Source organism: Procambarus clarkii, chromosome 66 (assembly GCF_040958095.1).
Source record: "Procambarus clarkii isolate CNS0578487 chromosome 66, FALCON_Pclarkii_2.0, whole genome shotgun sequence".
NCBI classification, from domain to species: Eukaryota; Metazoa; Arthropoda; class Malacostraca; order Decapoda; family Cambaridae; genus Procambarus; species Procambarus clarkii.
This window is the reverse complement of record NC_091215.1, coordinates 25,255,591-25,278,629: the sequence shown is the minus strand read 5'-3', so window position 1 is coordinate 25,278,629 and position 23,039 is coordinate 25,255,591. Positions and strand designations below refer to the sequence as shown.

The following is a 23,039-nucleotide window of genomic DNA, read 5'->3' as shown; positions in this document are numbered from 1 at the left end:
CGGAATTCCATGCTTTTAATTCTAAGCCTCATACAAACTGCATTAATGCTGGGTCCTCTTGATTTTGGAATATAGGGCTTAGGCTATCAGTAGTTCTCTGTATAACTATACTGGCTTAAAGCTTTCTTTTAATTATTACTTGCTTGCTTACTGTTACTTATTACGTACCACCTGCCTTAAAATATATAACATTTTCTGACTTCAAACACATCATTTTCCAAACATGCAAACTTTAATGTGTTGTAATTAAATATAAAATGTTCTATAATCTGTCAGATAGCACAAGGGCAATGAACAGAATAGGGAATGTTGTATGCAGATAACAGTATACTCAGTACTGTACTATCAAATCAAAACAATTGAAAAACCCCAGCATATAGGCCAAAACAAACATTAAATTAAGAATTTAGGAAACTGCAGAAGGCTTATCAAGCCATATGAGGCAGTTCCTTTAATTCATATTAATATATATATATATATATATATATATATATATATATATATATATATATATATATATATATATATATATATATATATATATTTCATTGAATATGACCGCATATTCTGTATTTATTATTTTCTGGTTTAGGGCTTCTATCCCTCTAACTATTTTCTTAGCATCAGGGCTTAATTGAAATAGGAGTTCTCCAAAACTCATTTTCGTACTTTTAAGGTGAAGAAAAGAAGTGATTTACTATAGAGTGTATTACACTTATTTGTATAATTTGCACGACGTTTCGAACCTCCATGGTTCATTCTCAAGTGAACAGATCTTACAATACTAGTTGATTTTATACCCGCATTAGGTCAGGTGATAATACAATGAAGGTGAAAACATGGGGGGATACATAAGGGATAAACATAGGGGCTGCAGAAGGCTTTTTTTTTTTTTTTTTTTTTTTTTTTTGAGATATATACAAGAGTTGTTACATTCTTGTACAGCCACTAGTACGCGTAGCGTTTCGGGCAGGTCCCTGGAATACGATCCCCTGCCGCGAAGAATCGTTTTTTCATCCAAGTACACATTTTACTGTTGCGTTAAACAGAGGCTACAGTTAAGGAATTGCGCCCATTAAATCCTCCCCGGCCAGGATACGAACCCATGACATAGCGCTCGCGGAACGCCAGGCGAGTGTCTTACCACTACACCACGGAGACTGCTAATTCATATTGGCCCATACGAGGCATCTCCTATCTAAACACAAAGATTAATCCAGTGTAATTGGCCTGTTATGTTGGACATTGTCTTCTGTGTTGGCATCGATATGTTCTTGTCTTGTCCTTACTCTCATGGTGGGTAGAGTAAATAGTTCCGTGATTTGGGTGTTCATGGTAGGTCGCTCTATTCTTATGTGAATTGCCTCAAGAATTTGTAATCTTCTTGAATCTTGGGTTTTGACTATTATGCAAGTATTCTTGTTCAACATTTCTCTTGTTAGAGTAATGTCATGGGCTTGTCTCATGTGATTCCAAGGGGCACCAGATTGAAGATGGCATGTCAAACGCCTCGTCAGCTTGGTCGACGTCATACCTATGTACTTACATTGAAGGTTACATCCTTCGTGGGGGCAAGTGTACATGTATACAACGCTTGACTGCTGTAGAGGGTTCTCCGTCGGCTTCGGGCTGTTTTTGATAAGGAGTTCAGAAGTCTTCTTGGTTTTGTAGAATATTATCAGGTTTATGTTTTGGTTAGGAGTAGTGCTTTTTACTCCTTTACGGATTATTTCTTTCATATTCTTTCCTCTTTTATATGTTCACTGTGCATGGTTGATTTGTAATATAATTTTATTGGGGGTGTTGTGGTTTCTGTTCTAGGTTCTGAATTATACCAACGGTCCAAGTGTCTTCTTATAGCAACTTCTGAATGGAGCAACGTGAGTAGAGAGTTTGAAAGAGTAACTCAGGTATTGGTGAACAACGGATATAGCAACGCGGAAATAAACGCTGCTATAAGAAGACACTTGGACCGTTGGTATAATTCAGAACCTAGAACAGAAACCACAACACCCCCAATAAAATTATATTACAAATCAACCATGCACAGTGAACATATAAAAGAGGAAAGAATAATGAAAGAAATAATCCGTAAAGGAGTAAAAAGCACTACTCCTAACCAAAACATAAACCTGATAATATTCTACAAAACCAAGAAGACTTCTGAACTCCTTATCAAAAACAGCCCGAAGCCGACGGAGAACCCTCTACAGCAGTCAAGCGTTGTATACATGTACACTTGCCCCCACGAAGGATGTAACCTTCAATGTAAGTACATAGGTATGACGTTGACCAAGCTGACGAGGCGTTTGACATGCCATCTTCAATCTGGTGCCCCTAGGAATCACATGAGACAAGCCCATGACATTACTCTAACAAGAGAAATGTTGAACAAGAATACTTGCATAATAGACAAAACCCAAGATTCAAGAAGATTACAAATTCTTGAGGCAATTCACATAAGAATAGAGCGACCTACCATGAACACCCAAATCACGGAACTATTTACTCTACCCACCATGAGAGTAAGGACAAGACAAGAACATATCGATGCCAACACAGAAGACAATGTCCAACATAACAGGCCAATTACACTGGATTAATCTTTGTGTTTAGATAGGAGATGCCTCGTATGGGCCAATAAGCCTTCTGCAGCCCCTATGTTTATCCCTTATGTATCCCCCCATGTTTTCACCTTCATTGTATTGTCACCTGACCTAATGCGGGTATAAAATCAACTAGTATTGTAAGATCTGTTCACTTGAGAATGAACCATGGAGGTTCGAAACGTCGTGCAAATTATACAAATAAGTGTAATACACTCTATAGTAAATCACTTCTTTTCTTCACCTTAAAAGTACGAAAATGAGTTTTGGAGAACTCCTATTTCAATTAAGCCCTGATGCTAAGAAAATAGTTAGAGGGATAGAAGCCCTAAACCAGAAAATAATAAATACAGAATATGCGGTCATATTCAATGAAACATGTTTGAAAGAAAACCTGCTGCCAGTATACACCAATATATATATATATATATATATATATATATATAATATATATATATATATATATATATATATATATATATATATATATATATATATATATAACAGGCCAATTACACAGGCCAATATATATATTCAGGCCAATATATATATATATATATATTCAGGCCAATATATATATATATATATATATATTCAGGCCAATATATATATATATATATATATATATATATATATATATATATATATATATATATATATATATATATATATATATATATATATATATAAATAAATAAATAATTAATGTGTGTGTGACAGTGTCAGACCATGGAGGATGAATTGAAACAGGAATTTCCTTAAGTACTTTCGTATATTAATACATCTTCAGAAGGAATTCCTTCTGAAGATGTATTAGTATACGAAAGTACTTATATATATCAAAAGTATATATAAATATATAATGTATATATATATATATATATACAGTATATATATATATAATGTATATATAAATATATAATGTATATATATATATATACAGTATATATATATAATGTATATATAAATATATAATGTATATATATATATATATATATATATATATATATATATATATATATATATATATATATATATATATACAGTATATATATATACATATATATATGGTAGGTTGTTCTATAAAAAATAGAACAACCTACCATAAATACTCAAATTACGGAACTATTCACTCTACCCACCATGAGAGTAAGAACATGACCAGAACGTGAAGATGCCAACATAGAAGACACTGCTCGACAAACAACGCCCCACTACACCTGATTAACCCTATTTAGCCCTATTCTACTCCATTCTCCTTTTTGCCTTACTCTTTACCCTTATGTTTACCCAATGTATACCCTTTGTTTACACCTGACCCCATTGTTCGATCCATTTGTATTCACCTAACCCACTACTGTATTAGTACAGGTATAAATATAATGTCCTGTACTGTAACATAACTACAGTTATTTACTTCTTTTTCTTCACCTCAAAAACGAACATGACTTTTGGAGAACTCCTCTTCCAACTAAACCCAACTAAAGTGTCGCGTCAGACTAGAAATAAAAATGAATTTTGGAGAATTGATCTTTGAATTACCATCAACAGTGAAAAGAAACGTAAAAAAGATCGAGAAAATTCGTGTTAGAATTATTAATCTTACTTTTTCGGTCATATTTAATAATATGTCTACAGGAAAGACTGCTACCAAAATATACTTATATATATATATATTATATATTATATAAATATATATATATATATATATATATATATATATATATATATATATTATATATTATATATTATATATATATTATATAATATATATATACATATATATATATATATATATATATATATTTTTTTTTTTTTTTTTTTTTTTTTTTTAATAGGGAAGGGAGTACCACCTCTGGCTGGAAGAAGGGGGACCCATAGCCTCGGAGGAAACCACACATAACGCATTGGAGGGAATGTGGGTCCCCTCCAATACAGTTTCTGTGTGCTTTTCTCCTACCACCCCCTTCCCTTTTTTTTTTTTTCCTTTATTGTGTATTTAAAGGTTACAAAACATACAAGTCAAATGCCTAAAGGTTATGGATCTCTTGAAGCTCCTCCGCTTCTGGACAGGAACCGAGGACGCAGCAAGCATTTCCCCTTGCATTTCCCTATATATTTATATATATATATATATATATATATATATATATATATATATATATATATATATATATATATATATATATATATATATATATATATATATATATATATATATATATATATAATAATAAATAAAATTGTGCATTTGTATGTGTGTGTGTAAATCACAAAGACATTAACACGTGATGAACAATGTGACAGTGTCAGACCACGAAGGAAGAATTTCCTTAAGTACTTTTGTATTTAATAATACATCTTCAGAAGGATGGATTTACAATTCAGTCGGTTTGGATATATAGGAAGGAAAGAGGTGAGGTACATGTCTTTAATTAGATAATGGGATATTAATAAGGTATTAGTGAGAGAAATGTGTATCAATAGTCATACTCAAATTGCCCTTTAACTGATTAATCAAAAATGGATCTAAATTATACAAACCACTGCTAATGCTCAAATTACAGGGGTTATCTTGAGGTTATCTTGAGTTGATTTCGGGGCTTTTTAGTGTCCCCGCGGCCCGGTCCTAGACCAGGCCTCCACCCCCAGGAAGCAGCCCGTGACAGCTGACTAACTCCCAGGTACCTATTTACTGCTAGGTAACAGGGGCATTCAGGGTGAAAGAAACTTTGCCCATTTGTTTCTGCCTCGTGCGGGAATCGAACCCGCGCCACAGAATTACGAGTCCTGCGCGCTATCCACCAGGCTACGAGGGTACCTTGGTTTATGAATTTAATCTGTTCCTAGAGATGGTTCGTAACCCAAAAATTCTTAAACTGATGCGAATTTCCCCATAAGAAATAATGGGAAATGAATTAATCCATTCCTGACTCCCCAAAAATTTCACTTCAAAGTAAATTTTATACCTAATTCACCCAAATCTTCACTACAAAAGTACAGTATGTTCAAGTTATTAATTACCCTTGCTGATGACTCCTGTTGGCATATGGAAGATGGTGAGGAGGGGGGAGGAGAAGAGGTGTTACTGTTTGGAAGGGGAGTCCCCTTCCATTATAACATCAGGCAGTGAAGACCTCTCTGGAGTGCACACACTGGCACGTTTTGCCTGCATACCACTAGGACCTGGTTGTGGCTCACTGCTTGATTTTCTCAAGGAAACGTTCCACTGAAGATTGTTTTTCCCTTCTATGCAACACTTGTCTGTAGTGAGGCATCACATTGTCATTGAAAAGGTTAATGCAACGGCCTACTACAGCTCTCTTTGGGCGAGTCGTTTCAACAAAAGTTTGCATTTCTTCCTAAGTGTTGGAAGTCTTATGTTTCCACCATTACGCCCGAAACTCCTCTGCCGCAGATTTGGAAGCATGTCCGCAAGATAGCGGGTAAGTTCGTTCCCGATGTCTCGCCGGTCCTTCACCTCCATGGTACTCTTGTGGTGGACCCGTTGCAGGTCGCAGCCGAACTGGGTTCCCACTTTTCTTCTGTTAGCTCTGGTTCTCATCTTCCTCAATCTATCCTTCTTCGTAAACCTGTCTTTGAATCTCGCCCTTTAGATTTCTGCACTCATCTCAGACTTCCCTATACCGATCCCTTCTTTCTCTCTCTGAACTTCTGTCTGCCCTGGCCCACTGCGGTTCTATGGCAGCGGGCTCCGATGGCATTCATTATGAGATGCTTCGCCATCTCCCTCTGTGCACGTCTCAGTATTTACCGAGTCTGTATAATTAGGTCTGGGAGTCGTCGTCAGTCCCTGAGGACTGGCTCGATGCCGATGTCCTCCCTGTTTGGAGACCAGGGTCTCTGCGAACATTCCCTAAGGACTTTCGCCCTATTGCCCTCACGAGTTGTGTCTGCAAACTCTTTGAACGTATGGTTAACGTTCGTTTGATGTGGTTCTTGGAACACTATCATATTCAATGAAACATGTTTGAAAGAAAACCTGCTGCCAGTATACACCAATATATATATATATATATATATATATATATATATATATATATATATATATCCTGGTGAACTTAGAGGTCTATATTTGTACTGCTTTTGCTACGAAGATCTCCGTTGTTACTATCCTTTTTGACCTGGAAAAGGCTTACGACACCACTTGGCGATATATTCTGACCCAACTTCATTCTTTTGGCCTTCATGGTAATCTCCCTCTCTTTCTCCAAAGCTTCCTCTCTCGTCGTTCCTTTCGAGTGAGTCTTGGTACCACTCTCTCTGTCTCTTTAAAGCAATACGAGGGTGTGTCCCAAGGTAGTGTTCTGAGCACTACTTTTTCTAGTTGCCCTCAATGATCTTCTTTCCTCTCTTCTGGCCTCTTCTCCAATCTCTATGTCGACAATCTTACCCTTTGCTGTCAGGGTGATGATTCGCCTCCCCTTCAACGGCGGCTTCAACTTGCGATTGATGCAGTGTCGTCTTGGGCCACCGATCATGGCTTCAGGTTCTCTACGTCTAAGACTTATGCTATGACTTTTACTCGGTAACGTGTCGTTCTTCGTCCTTCTTTGTCGCTTTATGGTCGCCTTCTTGTGTACAAGGATTCCGCTAAGCTTTTGGGGTTAATCTTTGACACTTGTTTGTCTTGGTCGCCATGTATCTCTTACCTCTAAGTTGAATGCTCTAAGGCCCTTACCCTCCTTCAGGTATTGTCCTATACTACTTGTGGAGCGGATAGGCGCACTCCTTGCTTTACATTCCTCCCTTGTCCTGCCTAAACAAGATTATGGTTGCCTTTTTTACTCGTCTGCTTCTCCTTCTAATCTTTGCCGTCTTGATGCTTTGCACCATACTGGGTTGTGCCTCAGCTCTGGTGCCTTTCGTTCGACTCCCGTCCTCAGCTTGTATGTTGACACTGGCTTCCTATTTTTCCAGGACCGTCGTGATCGCTACTGTCTTCACTATCTTGCGCGGTCCTTGCAACATCCTTCCTCTCGCCTCTGTTGTGCTTTAACTTTTACCCCTCTTGTGGTTCCTGTTCCTCTTCACCACCTCCCTCTTTCTGTCCGGTTCTCTCGCTTACAGGATTCTCTTTCAGTTCGTATTTCTAATATTTCTCCTCGTGTTGTTCCTTCCTTGCCCCCATGAAGAGTCTCCTTTCCGAAGTTTTGTACATCATTAACCCGAATCACTTAAGCTTTTACCCCCTCCTACGGTTCTGAAACCCCCTTTTCCTTGAACACTTTTCTTCGCACTCCCGCTTCATTTCCATCTTCACCGATGGGTCTAAGTCTGCGGACGGTGTAGGCTACTCTGTTGCTTTTCCTGACAGCACTTATATGTGTCACCTTCCTCCGGAGGCTAGCATCTTCACAGCAGGACTTTATGCTATTCTCTGTGCTCTTCGTCTCCTGCTTTCCCGGTGTCAATCCTCCTTCGTAGTGGTAGTTGACATTCATAGTGCCCTCATGGCTTTAGGTTCCTTTAATCCAGTGGCCTTCCTCCTGCCACTGTAACCGGCGGTGGGAAATGGCTCTGGCTAGGTTACGTATTGGCCATACCCGTTTAACTCGCAGCCACTTAATGGAGCGCCGCCCTGCTCCCTATTGTCCAAATTGCATTGTCCCTCTTACGGTCGTGCATATCCTTGTTGAATGTCCTGACTTCCAGGACGAGCGTGTGTCTTGTTTTCCGACCGTCCCATGCGGTCGCTTGTCCCTTGATAGAATTCTCGGTGACTCGGATATTTTTTATATCGTTCGCCTTATGCGTTTCTGTTCTCGTATTGGCATCCTTGGTGATATTTAGCGCCCTCTGATTATCCCACACATTTGATTGGTGCTACATAGCCTTCCCAGTTTGGTGCCTTCTATTGATAATTACTTACTCAAGGGGTTAGGAAGAAATAAAGCTGTTGGATCAGATGGAGATTCATCTTGGGTGCTGCAAGAATGTGCAGCTGAGCTGAGCATTCCACTACAATTGATATCCCAGACATCTTTGTCCACAGGAATCTTAACAGATATTTGGAATAAGGCAAACATAGTTTCAATCTGCAAAAATGGTACTGTACCAGAGAAGACCCCTCTAAATTATAGACTCGTATCATTAACAAGCGTGGTAGTCAAAACGCTAGAAAAAATACTGTAGTTAAAACCAAAAGGGTAGAATACCAGGAGACTAGTGACATAACAATGGACAGACAGTATGGTTTTCGAACAGGAAGAACCTGTGTAACAAATCTACTTAGTTTTTATGATAGAGCCACAGAGTTTATACAGAAAGAGATTGTTGGGTTGACCGTGTCTATCTGGACCTAAAAAAGGCTTTTGACAATCCCACACAAGAGGTTGTTTTGAAAACAAACATACTGTACTGAAGGGGTGACAGGGAGACTTCTGACATGGATGAAAAATTTTCTGACAAAGTTGAGGGCGGTAATCAGAGGCAATGTATTCGTCTGGAAGAGTGTTACTAGTGGGGTACCACAGGGTTCAGTTCTTGCACCAGTAATGTTCATCATCTCTATAAATGATCTACCAGAAGAAATACAAAATTACATGAACATGTTTGCAGATGATGCTTAGATACTGGGAATGATATGAGAAGTAGACGATTCTTATGAAATTGATCTAGATAAAATAAGTGATCTAGATAAAATTCCATGTGGTAAATGGAATTCAAAGTGAATAAATGCTATGTTATGGAATGTGGAATCGGAGAAAACAGACCACACATAATAATTAATAATAATAATTCATTATGTCGAGATGACAGGAGGCCTGAGTGTATTCATGTTTGTTAAGCTTATATCGGGGTCCCCCCCCCCCCCATGGTCAAATTACTGACTCCGCTCAGGATGCAATCCCACAACAAACTGACTTGACTCCTGAGTACCTACTTACTGCTAGGTGAACAGGAGGAGCATTAGGTGAAAGGAACTGTGTCCAACCATTTCTGTCCTGCCCGGGATTCGAACCCGGAATTCTCGATTATGCGTCGAAAACGAACCCGACTACTACTGGCACCCTAACTTACAAATTATGTGGAAAGGAATTAAAGAATTTTAAAGTGTACCTCTCGTCTTGTAACTGGTTTCGGGTAATTACATACACATACTTTTTTTAAAGTAAATAAATTTAGAAGCCTGGAGTGAGTTTTTTTTTATTAAATGGACAGCAACAATTTTCTTTAGACATTAATTCACCATTTTCATTCCTATAACAAATAATGGTGATGCCTCCAGTAACATACAAGACATCGCTGCTGTTGAAAAAAGCCATATGTACCTGTCTCATATCAGAGAAGCCAATTCATTAATCTGATTTCTACCCTGTTATTCATGACATTTTGATCATTGATGATGGTGGTGTGCTATTATGCATAACAAATTGCATACCGTCAAATGTGACCTGTCCTCATGGCTTTCTTTGCATCACCAAAAAGGAAGTGGGAAATGTGTCTGACTAGGTTGTGTATTGTGTATACAGGATTAACACATGGTCACTTAAAGGGACAAAGACCTGTATAGTACAGGATGATCAAAATTTAGTTTTCCCCTTTTCTTCTATGTTACACATGCCCAAGCACTTGAACTGGATGGTAGAGCAATGGTCTCACTTCTTGCAGGTTGGCGTTCAATCCCCGACCATCCAAGTGGTTGGGCACCATTCCTTTTCTTCATCCTATCCTAAATTCTTTTCCTCATATCCTTTCCAAGTACTGTACTATACAGTCATAATGGCTTAGTGCTTTTTCCTGATATGTCACCTTACCGTATATGTGACATGCCTGCTGATAAATCCATGGTGTATCTAATGCTTTTGACCATCTTATATTACTGACTTATATTACATCTTATATCAATTATAAGATTGATCATCTTATAGATTCCTGTAATACAAAATAAGTCCTGTAGTACAATGGTCTGTTTTTGTCTCAAAATTGAGGCCCATGGGATTGATCCTCGGACAGGACAGAAATGGTTGAGCATGTTTCCTTTCACCTGATGGCTCCGTTCACCTAACAGTAAATAGGTACACTGGAGCTAGGCAACTGTTGTGGATTGTATTCTACGAAAGGTCAGTAGTTTAACCTACAGTTACCTTGGTACAAGTCAAAGTACCTGTACATGCTTCCCGGCTCCAACAACTGGAATTGTTAGGAATTATTTTCAGATTTTTGTGCTGCAGGTCATTGTAATAGAACTCAACTAATATGTTTGAGTGTTAATACTGTACTGTATTGCTGTAATATACTGTATATGATTTATTTATCTTCTTTAAATTTGACTTGTAAATGTCACAAAGAAAAAAGTAAGATCATTCACTAGTTTCCTACTGCTTTACTTTCAAAATATGTTATACTGTACTGGGTATTCAGTATATACAGTATAACAAAAACCACAACATACTGTACCATATAGTATATGTTGCAGCAAAATTTCACTAAATACACATGATTCATTTTTCATTAAAATCATTAGAAAGTACGGGTAAAGCTAGTACAATAATGTACATCATTTAAATAATTCATTTTGTTGGGGCCAGGAAGCCTGAGTTTGTTTATATTTTAGGCTTGTATCGAGATATGCCCATGGTCGAACTACTGACCCTTCACAGGATGTAATCCCACAACAGTTGGCTAACTCCCAGGTACTTATTTAGTGCTAGGTAAACATAAGTATTATGTGAAAAGAAATGTGCCCAATCATTCCTGTCCTGCCCAGGAATTGAACTTGTGGTCCGTGATTGAAAGTTGAGACTGAAGCCACTGATACTATGAGACCCCTGTTAATGTGCTAATGTTATACAGTTTGTGGTGCAGCACTATTCATATGATCATATTTCTCTTTCAAATATTGTATTAAGAAATTGTTGATAAAATTTATTTCTCTGCTGGATTAATTTTTAGTTACTGTACTTAAAAGAAATGAGTTTTTCTTTTTGGATGTTATGGGCAGGTTATGTTGTATTTTGCAAAACATTAAATGTATTAAGATTTATGATGTCAGTAGTATCCATATACATTTACATATACTGTATTATACTAAGCATACATTATAGAAATATGTGATTTTTAAACATTTATTCTTTCCACCAATTTGCCTATGCAGAGGTGTTTCAAGAAATTAGTGTATGAGACCAAAGTGTAATATGATGGCCAAGGGACCATATAGTTAATGAGAAACAGTAAATGAGAAGACTAAAAAAAACTGTATGATTACAGTCGATTAGTCCCATAAAAGTCAAACTTTGTTACGAGTGGCCAGCGAAGACATATCACTATTGTGACAATGGCAGCTCAGACACAGACAGCTGGAGCAAATGATAGCCCTTCCAGGCACATTGTTACCAAAACTGTGAAAACCATTGTGCCTACAACTGAGGAGTGTGCATACACACAGTTTTACTGGTAAGCTAAGTTGGTTATAATTGTGGGAGTGATTTGCATGATAGGATGAGCTGGATTTATGCTGAAAATTGCACCATGATTTGCTTAGTAGGATGTAGTGAAATATATTTGGAATTTTAAACTGCTGTTATTTTTTATTTTGTTGTGTAATGGAGGAATGCTATACAGTATAGTGTTTTGTACAGTAAATGGTTGTAGCCACACTTTTGGCATCCAGTTAGTTTTTCTGTGTTGTGAAACATGTGATCCAGGTACAGTATTTAGGTTCCAAAATGGAAATGTAAAATGAACTGTTTTGACTTCAAAACAGTTCAACATATAGGTAAATTCACAACAGACAGATCTTTTGTGACAAGTTGACATTGTGTGTGTAAAGAAATGTATAGCAGACAAATGCAAAACATAACCCAGTCTTATAAATACATGTATACATGAAAAATAAATACAAGTAAAAGACATACAGATATTAAAAATTGGAGACAGATTCACAGACTGAGAAGTAATTGGATGAATACTAAGCAAACGGTTCCAAAGAAAAAAAAAGTGATCATGTGGCAAAAGGAAGTTTTCACAATACGGTACAGAGTAAAGTACCGAGAACACGTAGAGATGAAATAGAAATTACTTGAAAAGCCAGATAGAAACAGCTGTTGGGCCAGATGGAGTCTCACCTTGGGTTATAAAGGAATTTGCACCCACACTTAGCACTCTACTACATGTTACTTTTCAAACATTCGTATGAACAGGAAACCTATGGACATCTGGAAAAAGATAAACTTAGCTCCATTCTATAAAAATTGGAACAGGAAGGACCCTCTAAATTATACATCTGTATTGTAGACAAGCATGGTAGTCAGATGACACAAAGGCAGGTAGGTAGGTAGGCAGATGACACAAAAATCCGCATGAAAATTACCTCTGCTGATGACATTGAAAAATTACAAGCAGATATCAACAAAGTGTTCGATTGGGCAGCAGAAAATAACATGATGTTTAACAGTGATAAATTCCAGGTACTCAGGTACGGCAAAAATGAGGATCGGAAACGTAATACTGTACAGGGTACAAAACATAATCGAATCTGCCCATAGTAGGAAAACAGCATGTCAAGGATTTGGGAATAATGATGTCCGACGATCTAACGTTTAGGGAGCATAACCAAGCAAATATTGCGTCAGTCAGAAAAATGATAAGATGGATTACAAGAACTTTCAACTCCAGGGATCCCATCACACTGGTTGGACTCCTCAAGTCACTTGTGTTGTCCCGTCTCGAGTACAGTACTGCTCAGTACTCACTTCCCCCTTCAGAGCAGGTGAGATTGCTGAAATAGAGGGAATACAGAGAACATATACGGCATGCATAGATGCGATAAAGCACCTAAATTATTGGGATCGTCTCAAAGCTCTCCAAATGTACTCACTACAATGGAGACAAGAGATATACCAAATAATACACACATGGAAAATACTGGAGGGCCAGGTTCCTAATCTACACAGTAAAATAACAATGTACTGGAGTGAGCGATATGGAAGAAAATGCAGAATAGAACCAGTCAAGAGCAGAGGTGCCACAGGCACAATCAGAGAACACTGTATAAACATCAGCGGTCCGCGATTGTGCAATGTCCTACCAGCGACTATAAGAAATATTGCCCAAGCAACAGCCTGGTGGACCAAACTCTCACAAGTCAAACCTGGCCTTGGGCCGGGCTTGGGGAGTAGAACAACTCTCAAAACCCCATCAAGCAGGTAGGTATCAGGTATAAGTCAAATTACTAGAAGTAATAATTAAGACCAAATAGGTTTTTTAAGGGAAGGCCTGTTTGAATGGGAAGATATTTTGTAACAAATCTACTTAGCTTTTGTGGGGGGGGATCCTATGATGGTTCCTCACTGCTTGCTGCCTTTCAAACTTCACCCAATCCAATTCACGCCAGGCCCCTGGAAGTCAGTTATAAACCTACTGGAAACCGAAGGCCAAAATCTGGCCCCACCTAAAGAGGCACAAGGTGCAGGGATGGAAGATCACCTCTAAAAGGGCACCAGAATTTTTGTTGAAACAAAACTGGTGATAGCACAGTTAACAAAACATAGAAAATGGGACAGCAATGCCCAGAGATTACATAACTTCCAGGACCCACTCCAGGGAATATGCCTTGAGTGGATTCTGGACATAGTTCTACTCTTCAAGTACAGCTTGAGGCCAGGCTTCTGATGATAAATCCCCAATACCTCAGGAACCTTGTACTGTACACCTGTTGAGAGGTGAGACCAAAGAGACAAAGCTCAACCTGCAGAAACCACTGAAAGCAGAGTTACAGTGGTAACTCTGTTTTCAAATTTAATCCATTCCAAGAGATGGTTCAAAAACCGAAACAAATTTTTCTATAAGAAATAATGTAAATTGAATTAATCCGTTCCACCCCCAAAAATATAAACTTAAAAATACATTTTACACATACTACTACTTATATTTTGTACTTCAATATGTACAAGTATATCTTACCTTTATTGAGGACTTTAGTTGGCATATGGAAGGCAGTGAGGAAGAGGGAAGGAGGAGAGGTATTAGTGTTTGGAAGGGGAGTCCCCTTACATTATAACAGTAGTGATAACATCTCTGAGGTACACACTCTCTCTCTCGTGTTTGGCAGGCATACAACTACGACCTGGTTGTGGCTCACTGCTTGCTTGTCTTACTATGAACCTGTCTATAGACACTTGTTTTTCCCTACGTTTTAACACTTGTCTGTGGTGAGACATCACATTGTCTCACTATGAATGATCTCTTGTTTTTCTTCTATCGTCATCCACACAACTATTTTCTTAGGTTGAACTTTATCACTGACTTTCTTAGAACCCATGGCATGATATATAATAAGAACTTTTATGTTTAGAAACCAAAAAAAGCACAAAAACAATGAAATTCTCAAAGAATCAGAGCGTGGTCATCATTAGGCGACACTGGTAAACTAAAACGCGCCACACGCTCAGTCAGCCCATTCGTGTATCAACAAACTCAAGCACCGAGGTAAACCTCGAATACCGGGTCAAATTTTTCGAAGAAATTGAGCTCTAGAATAAAAAAAAACGAAAATGGGCATTTGAAAACCAGGGTTCCACTGTACAGTGTTCTCTGATTGTTCCTATGGAATCTCTACTTCAACAGTTCTATTCCACATTTCCTACCATACCTTTTGCTATGCTAGTAGTATGTTGTTATTTTACTGTAAAAATTTGAGACCTGGCCTTCCAGTATCTATCCAGTATCTTGCATGGTGGTAGACCTGAACAACCAGTCTTAAATTCAAGAGGTGAATTCAGCAAATTCAACTTTAATAACAAATAGATCAATTGGGAACAAATAAACCAAGATCTTGTAGAAACATGCTGAGGAAGACAGATAATGCCAACTTAAAGCAGTGCTTTGAGAAAATTGGGAGAGTATCACTAAAAATATGTGCAAGTTACATGCCACTAAGGAGAAAAAAAAATGCAAACACTAATGGGAACAGCGTTCCCTTTAGGCAAGGAAAACAAATTGCAGTATATCTCAAACTCTCCACTCTATCCCAAAAATGACAAAGAAAAATAAAATATTTTTCTATGTGGAGAAATAGAAATGATTACGCTAAAATTGCAAGAATCATGTAAAATCCAGGAGAGGCAGAGAGAGCCAAAGGCCATAAGTGAAATAGAGTACTTTTTCTAATATGTAAAATCTAGAATAAAAATTGTTTTTCATTGGGCTCTTGCCCACCATAGTGATGGAACTTTTACTGGTGACAATAAACAAATGAGTGAAATAATGAAGCAAATGAAGCAAAGTATGATTCGGTTTTCAGGGAACTACTGAACAAACACATTTAAGACCAGTGATCCAAATGAATTATTTATGAATGTGACACCACCATCAAACGACATATCAAATGTCACCCCTAATCCCATTGGACTTTGAAGTAGCCATAGACAGCATGCCCATGTATTGTGCACCAGGCCAATTCACTTTGACTTTCATATTCATAAAAAATAAAACCTATTGCAGGCCCTAAACCTCTTTTGAAGATGGTGTCTAGATACTGGTGTTATCCCCAAGTTACTTAACGCTTTCGATACCCAATCACGCGTATTTCGTCACAAAACCAAAATAGGCTGAGTGCCTGATGACATCATTAATTTTAAAATTTTAAAAGATTCCATTTATTGTCCGAATACTATGGGATTTATTTTAAAATGCGCATCAATGTCTTCCTATTCTTTGTATAACCCACGTGGCGTCCCAACCCTGCCGTGTGGGCGCCACTCATGCTGGAGGCTCACTGTTCTCATGACAGCCGTGCCCTTCTCTTGAGTCAAAAAGTTTCCCCATTCTGATTATTTTATCTCGGATATTTATTGTTACTGGCTTTGTAAACACTGCAAACTGACTTCCAGATGGATACTGATCAAGAACACTGCCAATCCATGATGAAAGCATTGAAAGAAACACGTACGAGGGAAAAGTTATTGTGTGTCGAAAGTATAGTAAAGTGAGACATGTATGTTCTTATATGCAAATATTCCTTTACAGCATTCTGTTGCAAATGACGTAGCACACAAATTGAGGTGAGAAAGCTGAACGGAGTACTGTTATAAACATTTGTGTGTGGTGGTGGTGAGCTCTCGGGCAATGAATGGCCTACCTTGAGGTGTGCGGCGGGTCTAAAGTATAGGAAAGTGAGACTTGTATGTTCTTATATGCAAATATTCCTTTAGAGCATTCTTTTGTGAACAAATTGATAATAAATTGAACAATGTAGCATGAAAATTGAGGTCAGAAAGCTGAAAAAGAGTCCTGTATAAACATTTATGTGTAATGGCGAGTTCATGCGCAACGCTCAGCTGACCTTGAGGTGCTCGGCAGGTTGCCCGCCATGCCAGCGATAGTGTTAAGAGATCGCACCACTTTACAAAGGAAGTAGTAAAGCAGATACAAAAAAGTATAGACCAATATCTCTAACATTACCCATCATATAAATCTTTGAAAGAGTGCAAAAAAAAAAAAAAAAAAAAAAATACTTGGAATCAGTGTCTACATAGCTCTGGGCAACATGGGTTCATGAGGGGGCATTTCTGCCTCCAACAATTGCTAGACCACTCTGCCTTAGCCTTAGATGCCATGAAAGACAAGCAAAATGCTGATATAATATACAGTACACAGTTTTTGCTAAAGCTTTTGACATGTTACCATGGTGCTATTGCACACAAAATGTGCACAATGGAAATTATTGGCAAAATAGGGAGATGGATCTTTAACTTCCTAATGAACAGAAACCATAGTTTAATAGTCAACAAAGTAAAATCTTGATCATCCACAGTGAAAAGCTCAGCCCCACAAGATACTGTGCTTGCTCTGGTACCGTTTCTCATCCTTATAACAGACATAGACTAGGATACAAACTGTAGTACTGTATCATCATTTGCAGATGACACAAGAATTTTCACGAGAGTAGAGAATATAGAGGGCACAGTAAATGGGGCCTGACGGCTGAGTGGATAGTGCTTAGGGTTCGTAGTCCTAAGAGTGGGTTTGATCCCCGACGAAGGCGGAAACAAATGGGCAGAGTTTCTTTCACCCTGATGCACCTGTTTACCTAGCTGTAAATAGGTACCTGGGAGTTAGACAGCTACTACGAGCTGCTTCCTGGGGATGTGTATAACAGGAGCATGACAGGATGTGCAAGATATCCCTGTTGAAAAGCAGAGGTGCGACTGGCATGCTGAGAGAGAATTCAATCAACATCAAAGGCCCAAGATTTTTCAACACTGCCTCTACACAAATGGGGCATAACTGGCTGACCTCTTGCAGTATTCAAAAGAGTACTTGACAAACCTCTTCAAAGGATACCTGATCAACCAGGCTTTGGATCATACATCAGGCTGCAAGCAGCTTTTTCAAATAGCCTGGATGACCAGACCACCAACCAGAAGGCCTGGTCAGAGACTAGGCTGCTGGGAAGTTGATCTTTGTATCATCAACAGGTAGGACGGGTACAGGTCTCGCTTATGGATTTCGTCGTAGTGATAGAAAGAGGTTTCTTGGCACTCCTTCCGCCTTTTTCTCTTTGCTGCCTGTCCTTGGTTTCTCTACCTGTGTTCTATAGTTTTCACCTCTGACCTGCTCATGCTTCTGAGCTGTCCTGGTCTATGGACAAGGTTTTGTGTTTTCTCTCCTTGGTTTCCTGTTGCCACTATGGTCCAGGATTGTTTTTATTAGCCCTTCCTTCCAGTTGTTGAATTGGGGAGTTTCATGCTCTCCACCAGAAGCAGAGGTTTTGCTCTTTTGAGATTTTTGGGTAATTTTCTTTATTTACAGCCCTCTTCTTACTTTCTGTCCAAGAATGAGGCATCAAGCTTCCGGAGAGTTCTTTGGCAATTGATGCTTGGTTGGTTCTGTCAGGGAGTGCATCATTTTGTCAAATTTTCAATTACTTTAATATATTTTCATTATCATTGCATTACATTGTGATTATGACAGCCCATCCTCCTGTTTAGGTAATATTTATAGTAACGATGGGGACCATCGTACATATATTGAAGTAAAAGGCACTTAGAAAGTAGAAATTGGTACTTTTGAATTTGGACAAACTGTAAAAGTTTTTGTGCTGATGTTGCAATGACAACTTACCTAACTTTACCTTCTTAGACCTAATACAAGCTATCTGAAGCCCAATATATCACATATGTGCTTTACTAGGCCTAGGAATCTTTAAGTTTGGATTTTAACTTTATCTTTTGGACTCTACAAAGTGTATACTAGTACCAAACTCTACTATCTAATTGTCCATTACATGTATGATGGTCTACATCATAGTTGCAAAAAGTAGTACTGTATCTAAACAGGAGGATGGGTTAGATTATGATGCAATAATGTAATAAATAACATTTATATGAGTTTCTGTATTATTGATTACATCATAAGAGCTTGATAATTCCAATTCCAGCAACCCAATTCTCCTTATAATTTAAATGAATTCATATTTGAAGTTTTTACCCATTTTCTGATTCGGATAAAAAGGTTATACCGAATGAAAAACTCGAATAAATTCAAAGTCTACTACAGTTTTACCATAGTCCGTGCTAGTAGCTGAATCTAAAACAACAACAATCGAATAAATTTGAGTTCGAGTGTTCGACTTCTCAACTCAATAATAATTTAGGTTTCTGTGGTACCTGTTAAGTGAAACACAAATTTGAGACCGAGTGCTTGATTTCTCGACTCAAATAGCAGTGCGGGTTACTGCAATTTCTGCTGAATGAGAAACCCTCCTCTTAGCTCCTTTTAGAGGATGCCAGATTTTGGCCTCTGGGTCCTCGGTAGTCTTGGATATGACTTGCACGGGCCTGGTGTAGATTGAATTGGGTGGAGCTTGCCAGGCAGCAAGAACCAAGAAGTCACCAAGGATCCACCAGGAAGAGGCATTTCATTACATTCAATGCTTATTTTATGATAATGCCACAAAGATCTTACAGGAAAGAGATGGCTGTTTTGAGGGCCTCTATCTGTATCTAAAAGGAAAAAAAAAGACTTGACAGAGGCTGGCAGACAGACTAATGACTTGAATGAACAAATTTCTAACTGAATGAAAAATAAAAAGCAGTGATTATAAACAATATAAGCAAAGAATGAAGAGCTATTACACTACTAGCAGAGTACTACAAGATTCATTACTAGCACCAGTAAGGTTTATTGTCCTTATAAACAAATTGCCAGAGGAAATACAGTTATATGAACATGTTTACTGATGATGTAAAGTTACTAAAGACTCTGATGGCTATCATGCCCTCCGAGATGAACTAAACAAAATGAGTGAATGACTAATGGAATTCTGTGGGACTTAATGTCACATTATAGAATGTGTAATAGAGAAAATAAGCCACTCACAACTTGCATATTACAGTATGTGGAATTTTTTTTAGAAAAAAAAAAAAAAAAAATATGTAGGGGTGGTTCTGGATAGTAAACTGTGACCAGAGGACCAAATCCAGAACATTGTGAGGGAAGCCTATGCATGCTTGCAAACTTCAGAATTGCTTTGAAATTTTTGAAAATTTTTACAAACTTTGTAAATTTTCTAAAACATTTTTCTGACCAAAATTAGAGTATGCAATAATTTTATTGATTCCATATTTCAAGAAGCACTTCAGTAAACTAGAAAGGGTCCAAAGACATGCTACTAAATGGCTTCCAGACCTAAAAAAAACAATTATGAGGAGAGACTAGTGGCATTAAATATGATCAGACTATAAAATAGATGAAAAAAATCACATACAAAACAGTGACAGGAATTGTCACAGTTGACTGAAAATTTGTTAAAACCTGCAACTTAAAGCTCAAGAAGCCACAGATTAGGCTTAAAGAGTGGCTCTAAGCTCTAAGGAAACAAAAGAGCAGAAAAAATGCATGGAAATTCTCATAGGAACAGACTTGCAAACATTTTGAGTAAGTTAAGTGAGAAGGCGATGGATGCCTCAGTTTGAAACTTTCGTATGAGTAAGAATACTGGGATGATGAAACACCACAAATGTAGCTCTCATCCTACAACTACACTTAGGTAATTACACACATACTCTCCCACTGTATTTACATATGAATTCTGAGATTAGTACAAAGAATTTACCCAACTTTTTTCAATTATTTCTCAAAATACCTCATGTTTGTGCGTATCTTTAACAGTGAAGAAAATGTGTGGCGTCTTTGTGAGTATGTGCGTACTCATGAAGGACAGGAATTGGTCAAGTGCTTTGTGGTATTCATCAGTAACGAATCTCGATGCGTGCCACTATGGAGACAACGAATAGGCAAATCTGAGGATAAGCTTATAACTTGGGTAGGTTGGTTACTCTTTTCTTCTGATGAAATAATTAAGGAATAGTGTTATATGTGTAAAAATATCTATAAGTCAGTAAATTTTCTTAAATTTGGTGTAAACTATTTGTTTAGGTAATTAATTTGAAGAAAATAAAGTTGATGTGCAATATTGTGCTGATATTATGAGGGATGCTGCTTAAGACTGTTCACAATGGGGGTTAACATTTTCACTATGATGTTTTGTATTTTCTTTTTGTCAGTATGCCCAACAGTAAACCTTTTATCAATTTATTCCATAATATGGAGTCTGCATAAATTTACTATGTAAGCAAAAATTATAACTTAGCAGCGCATAGTAGACACAGCATTTGCATTGTAATTAATGGAAATTAAAGAATAAACTTATTGGAAATACAGTATATAAATAATTTACAATGATTGCTTTCTATATATTTTTAATTGTGAATATTTCAAGTCATTAAGTGCAAAATCAGGAACCACATACCAGTTAATTTTTAAACAGGATAAATCTAATGAAAACAAATGTTATTGCTTTTTTTTTACTATGGCATTATGGAAATCACTGCTTACTATAATTGAATAAAAATTATGCATGAATGATTCAGTACAGTTGTCCATGAATGCCTTTCAATTCACCCCACCATAATAACCTGCTTTGGTGGGAAAACTCAGTTATATAACTTAGGCAAGGTAACATCACCCTAGTGGAAAGGAAGATACTGTATTGAAGTAATTAGGAGTCACCATTTTTTACCCTTCAGCACCCTTTCGTAGTTTATGAAGTTTTTACCCTGTATCTCTATTTACGAATGTAAAACCCCACCACATTTTCTCATTATTTCTAGATTTCTTTGTAAAAACCTTTTCTACTGCATTGTTCCAGGATTATTCTAACATCTTCACATGTGTTGCGCCGAGTGAAAAGGTACACTCGCGTGCTGTGTGTGTGTTTGTGTGAGTGCTTGTCTTATTTTTTTTCTGCATGGCATGCTCTCTTGCCTGAACACTGCTTTTTGACTCAATAATTCCTTTACTGTAAAAATATTTTTCAAAATTTTAAGTGTGTGTTATTCTGTAAAAATTATTTAAAATATAAATTTCATGTATTTATTAAAGTCTTCAGTATTTCAAAAATTATAAGGTCAGATATATTATTTAACTGCCACAACTGTGTGCAGCATTTCCCAAATGCTTTTTTTATAATATATATCTGTTTGGCAGTACAATAATATTTTTTATATTAGTCATGATTTACACTATTATTCAAAGAAAATTTGTATATCATTCCATCAATTACTTTTTTCATGTCTTCAGGACAAGGTGTTGCTTATCTTTACGGCCTTTTAGCAGAAAAGCATTGCAATGCTTTATTGAACACTGAATAGTAACAGAATTTGCTGGAATATTCTGCATGCTTGAATTGCTCTTTGAAGTGAAACGTTTTCTTTACATTTTGCAGTAAAGATGAGAATGTATTAAAAGAATGAGACTATTGTATCATACTTTAATATGAATAGTATACCCTAAGTATAATATAAATAGATTAGTAAGAAAGAAAGATGCAAAAATGAAGTGGAAGCAGTCATTGATGGCAGTGAGGAAAAAATCTAGTGATATAGTATTAGGTCTTAACAGTGGATGAATGAAAAAGATAAGTCTTTTGTTTTGTTTTTTGAGACCAGCGGGAGGTTTATAAATATACCAGAGTTTAGCTAACAGGCAAAATCATCTGACCCCCCCATCCTCTCCCAGAAAAGTTGTTTATGCAATGATGGCATTTTCTGCACAGTATCTCAATAGCTGCCTGGAGCTTATGGCACTCATGGGGGTCACTCTTCCATTATCAGTTTTCTGAGGCTTTCTCAGCCAACCATGAACCAGGACTAGAACCTGGCTTCCTCAAAGAGACAAGGAAAGCATATGGAACGTAAAGTGAACAGCACAAAAAATCAAAGGCATAACAAATCAAACCACTTGCCTATTAGAAAAAATTAAATCAAGAAAATAAGGCAACGAATATTGACAATGGGTAAACAACCCTTGACACAACTCTGGCCACCACCAGATGGCAGCCCAGGTCACTCAGAATTCCAGTAGTCACCCACCTCACAAGCCATTACATTCAATCCCCAAACCAAT

The 23,039-nt window shown here is 37.4% G+C and overlaps 1 protein-coding gene across 6 annotated transcripts in view; it reads left to right on the top strand.

The window, feature by feature from the left end:
* The window catches only part of tun (N-terminal glutamine amidase tungus), a 54,427-nt gene that overhangs the window by 1,081 nt on the left and 30,307 nt on the right, over positions 1 to 23,039 (top strand). For 5 of the 6 annotated variants that reach the window (XR_011223872.1, XM_045760337.2, XM_045760340.2 and 2 more), the window contains exons 2-4: positions 11,728 to 12,026; positions 20,745 to 20,898; positions 21,784 to 21,825. Coding sequence is in view for 5 of the 6 variants with exons in the window: in XM_045760337.2 (XP_045616293.1) it covers positions 11,908 to 12,026; positions 20,745 to 20,898; positions 21,784 to 21,825 (315 nt within the window). In the remaining variant the exon portion in view is untranslated. The remainder of the gene's footprint in view (positions 1 to 11,727; positions 12,027 to 20,744; positions 20,899 to 21,783; positions 21,826 to 23,039) is intronic. The other variant, XM_045760342.2, reaches the window with a different exon arrangement.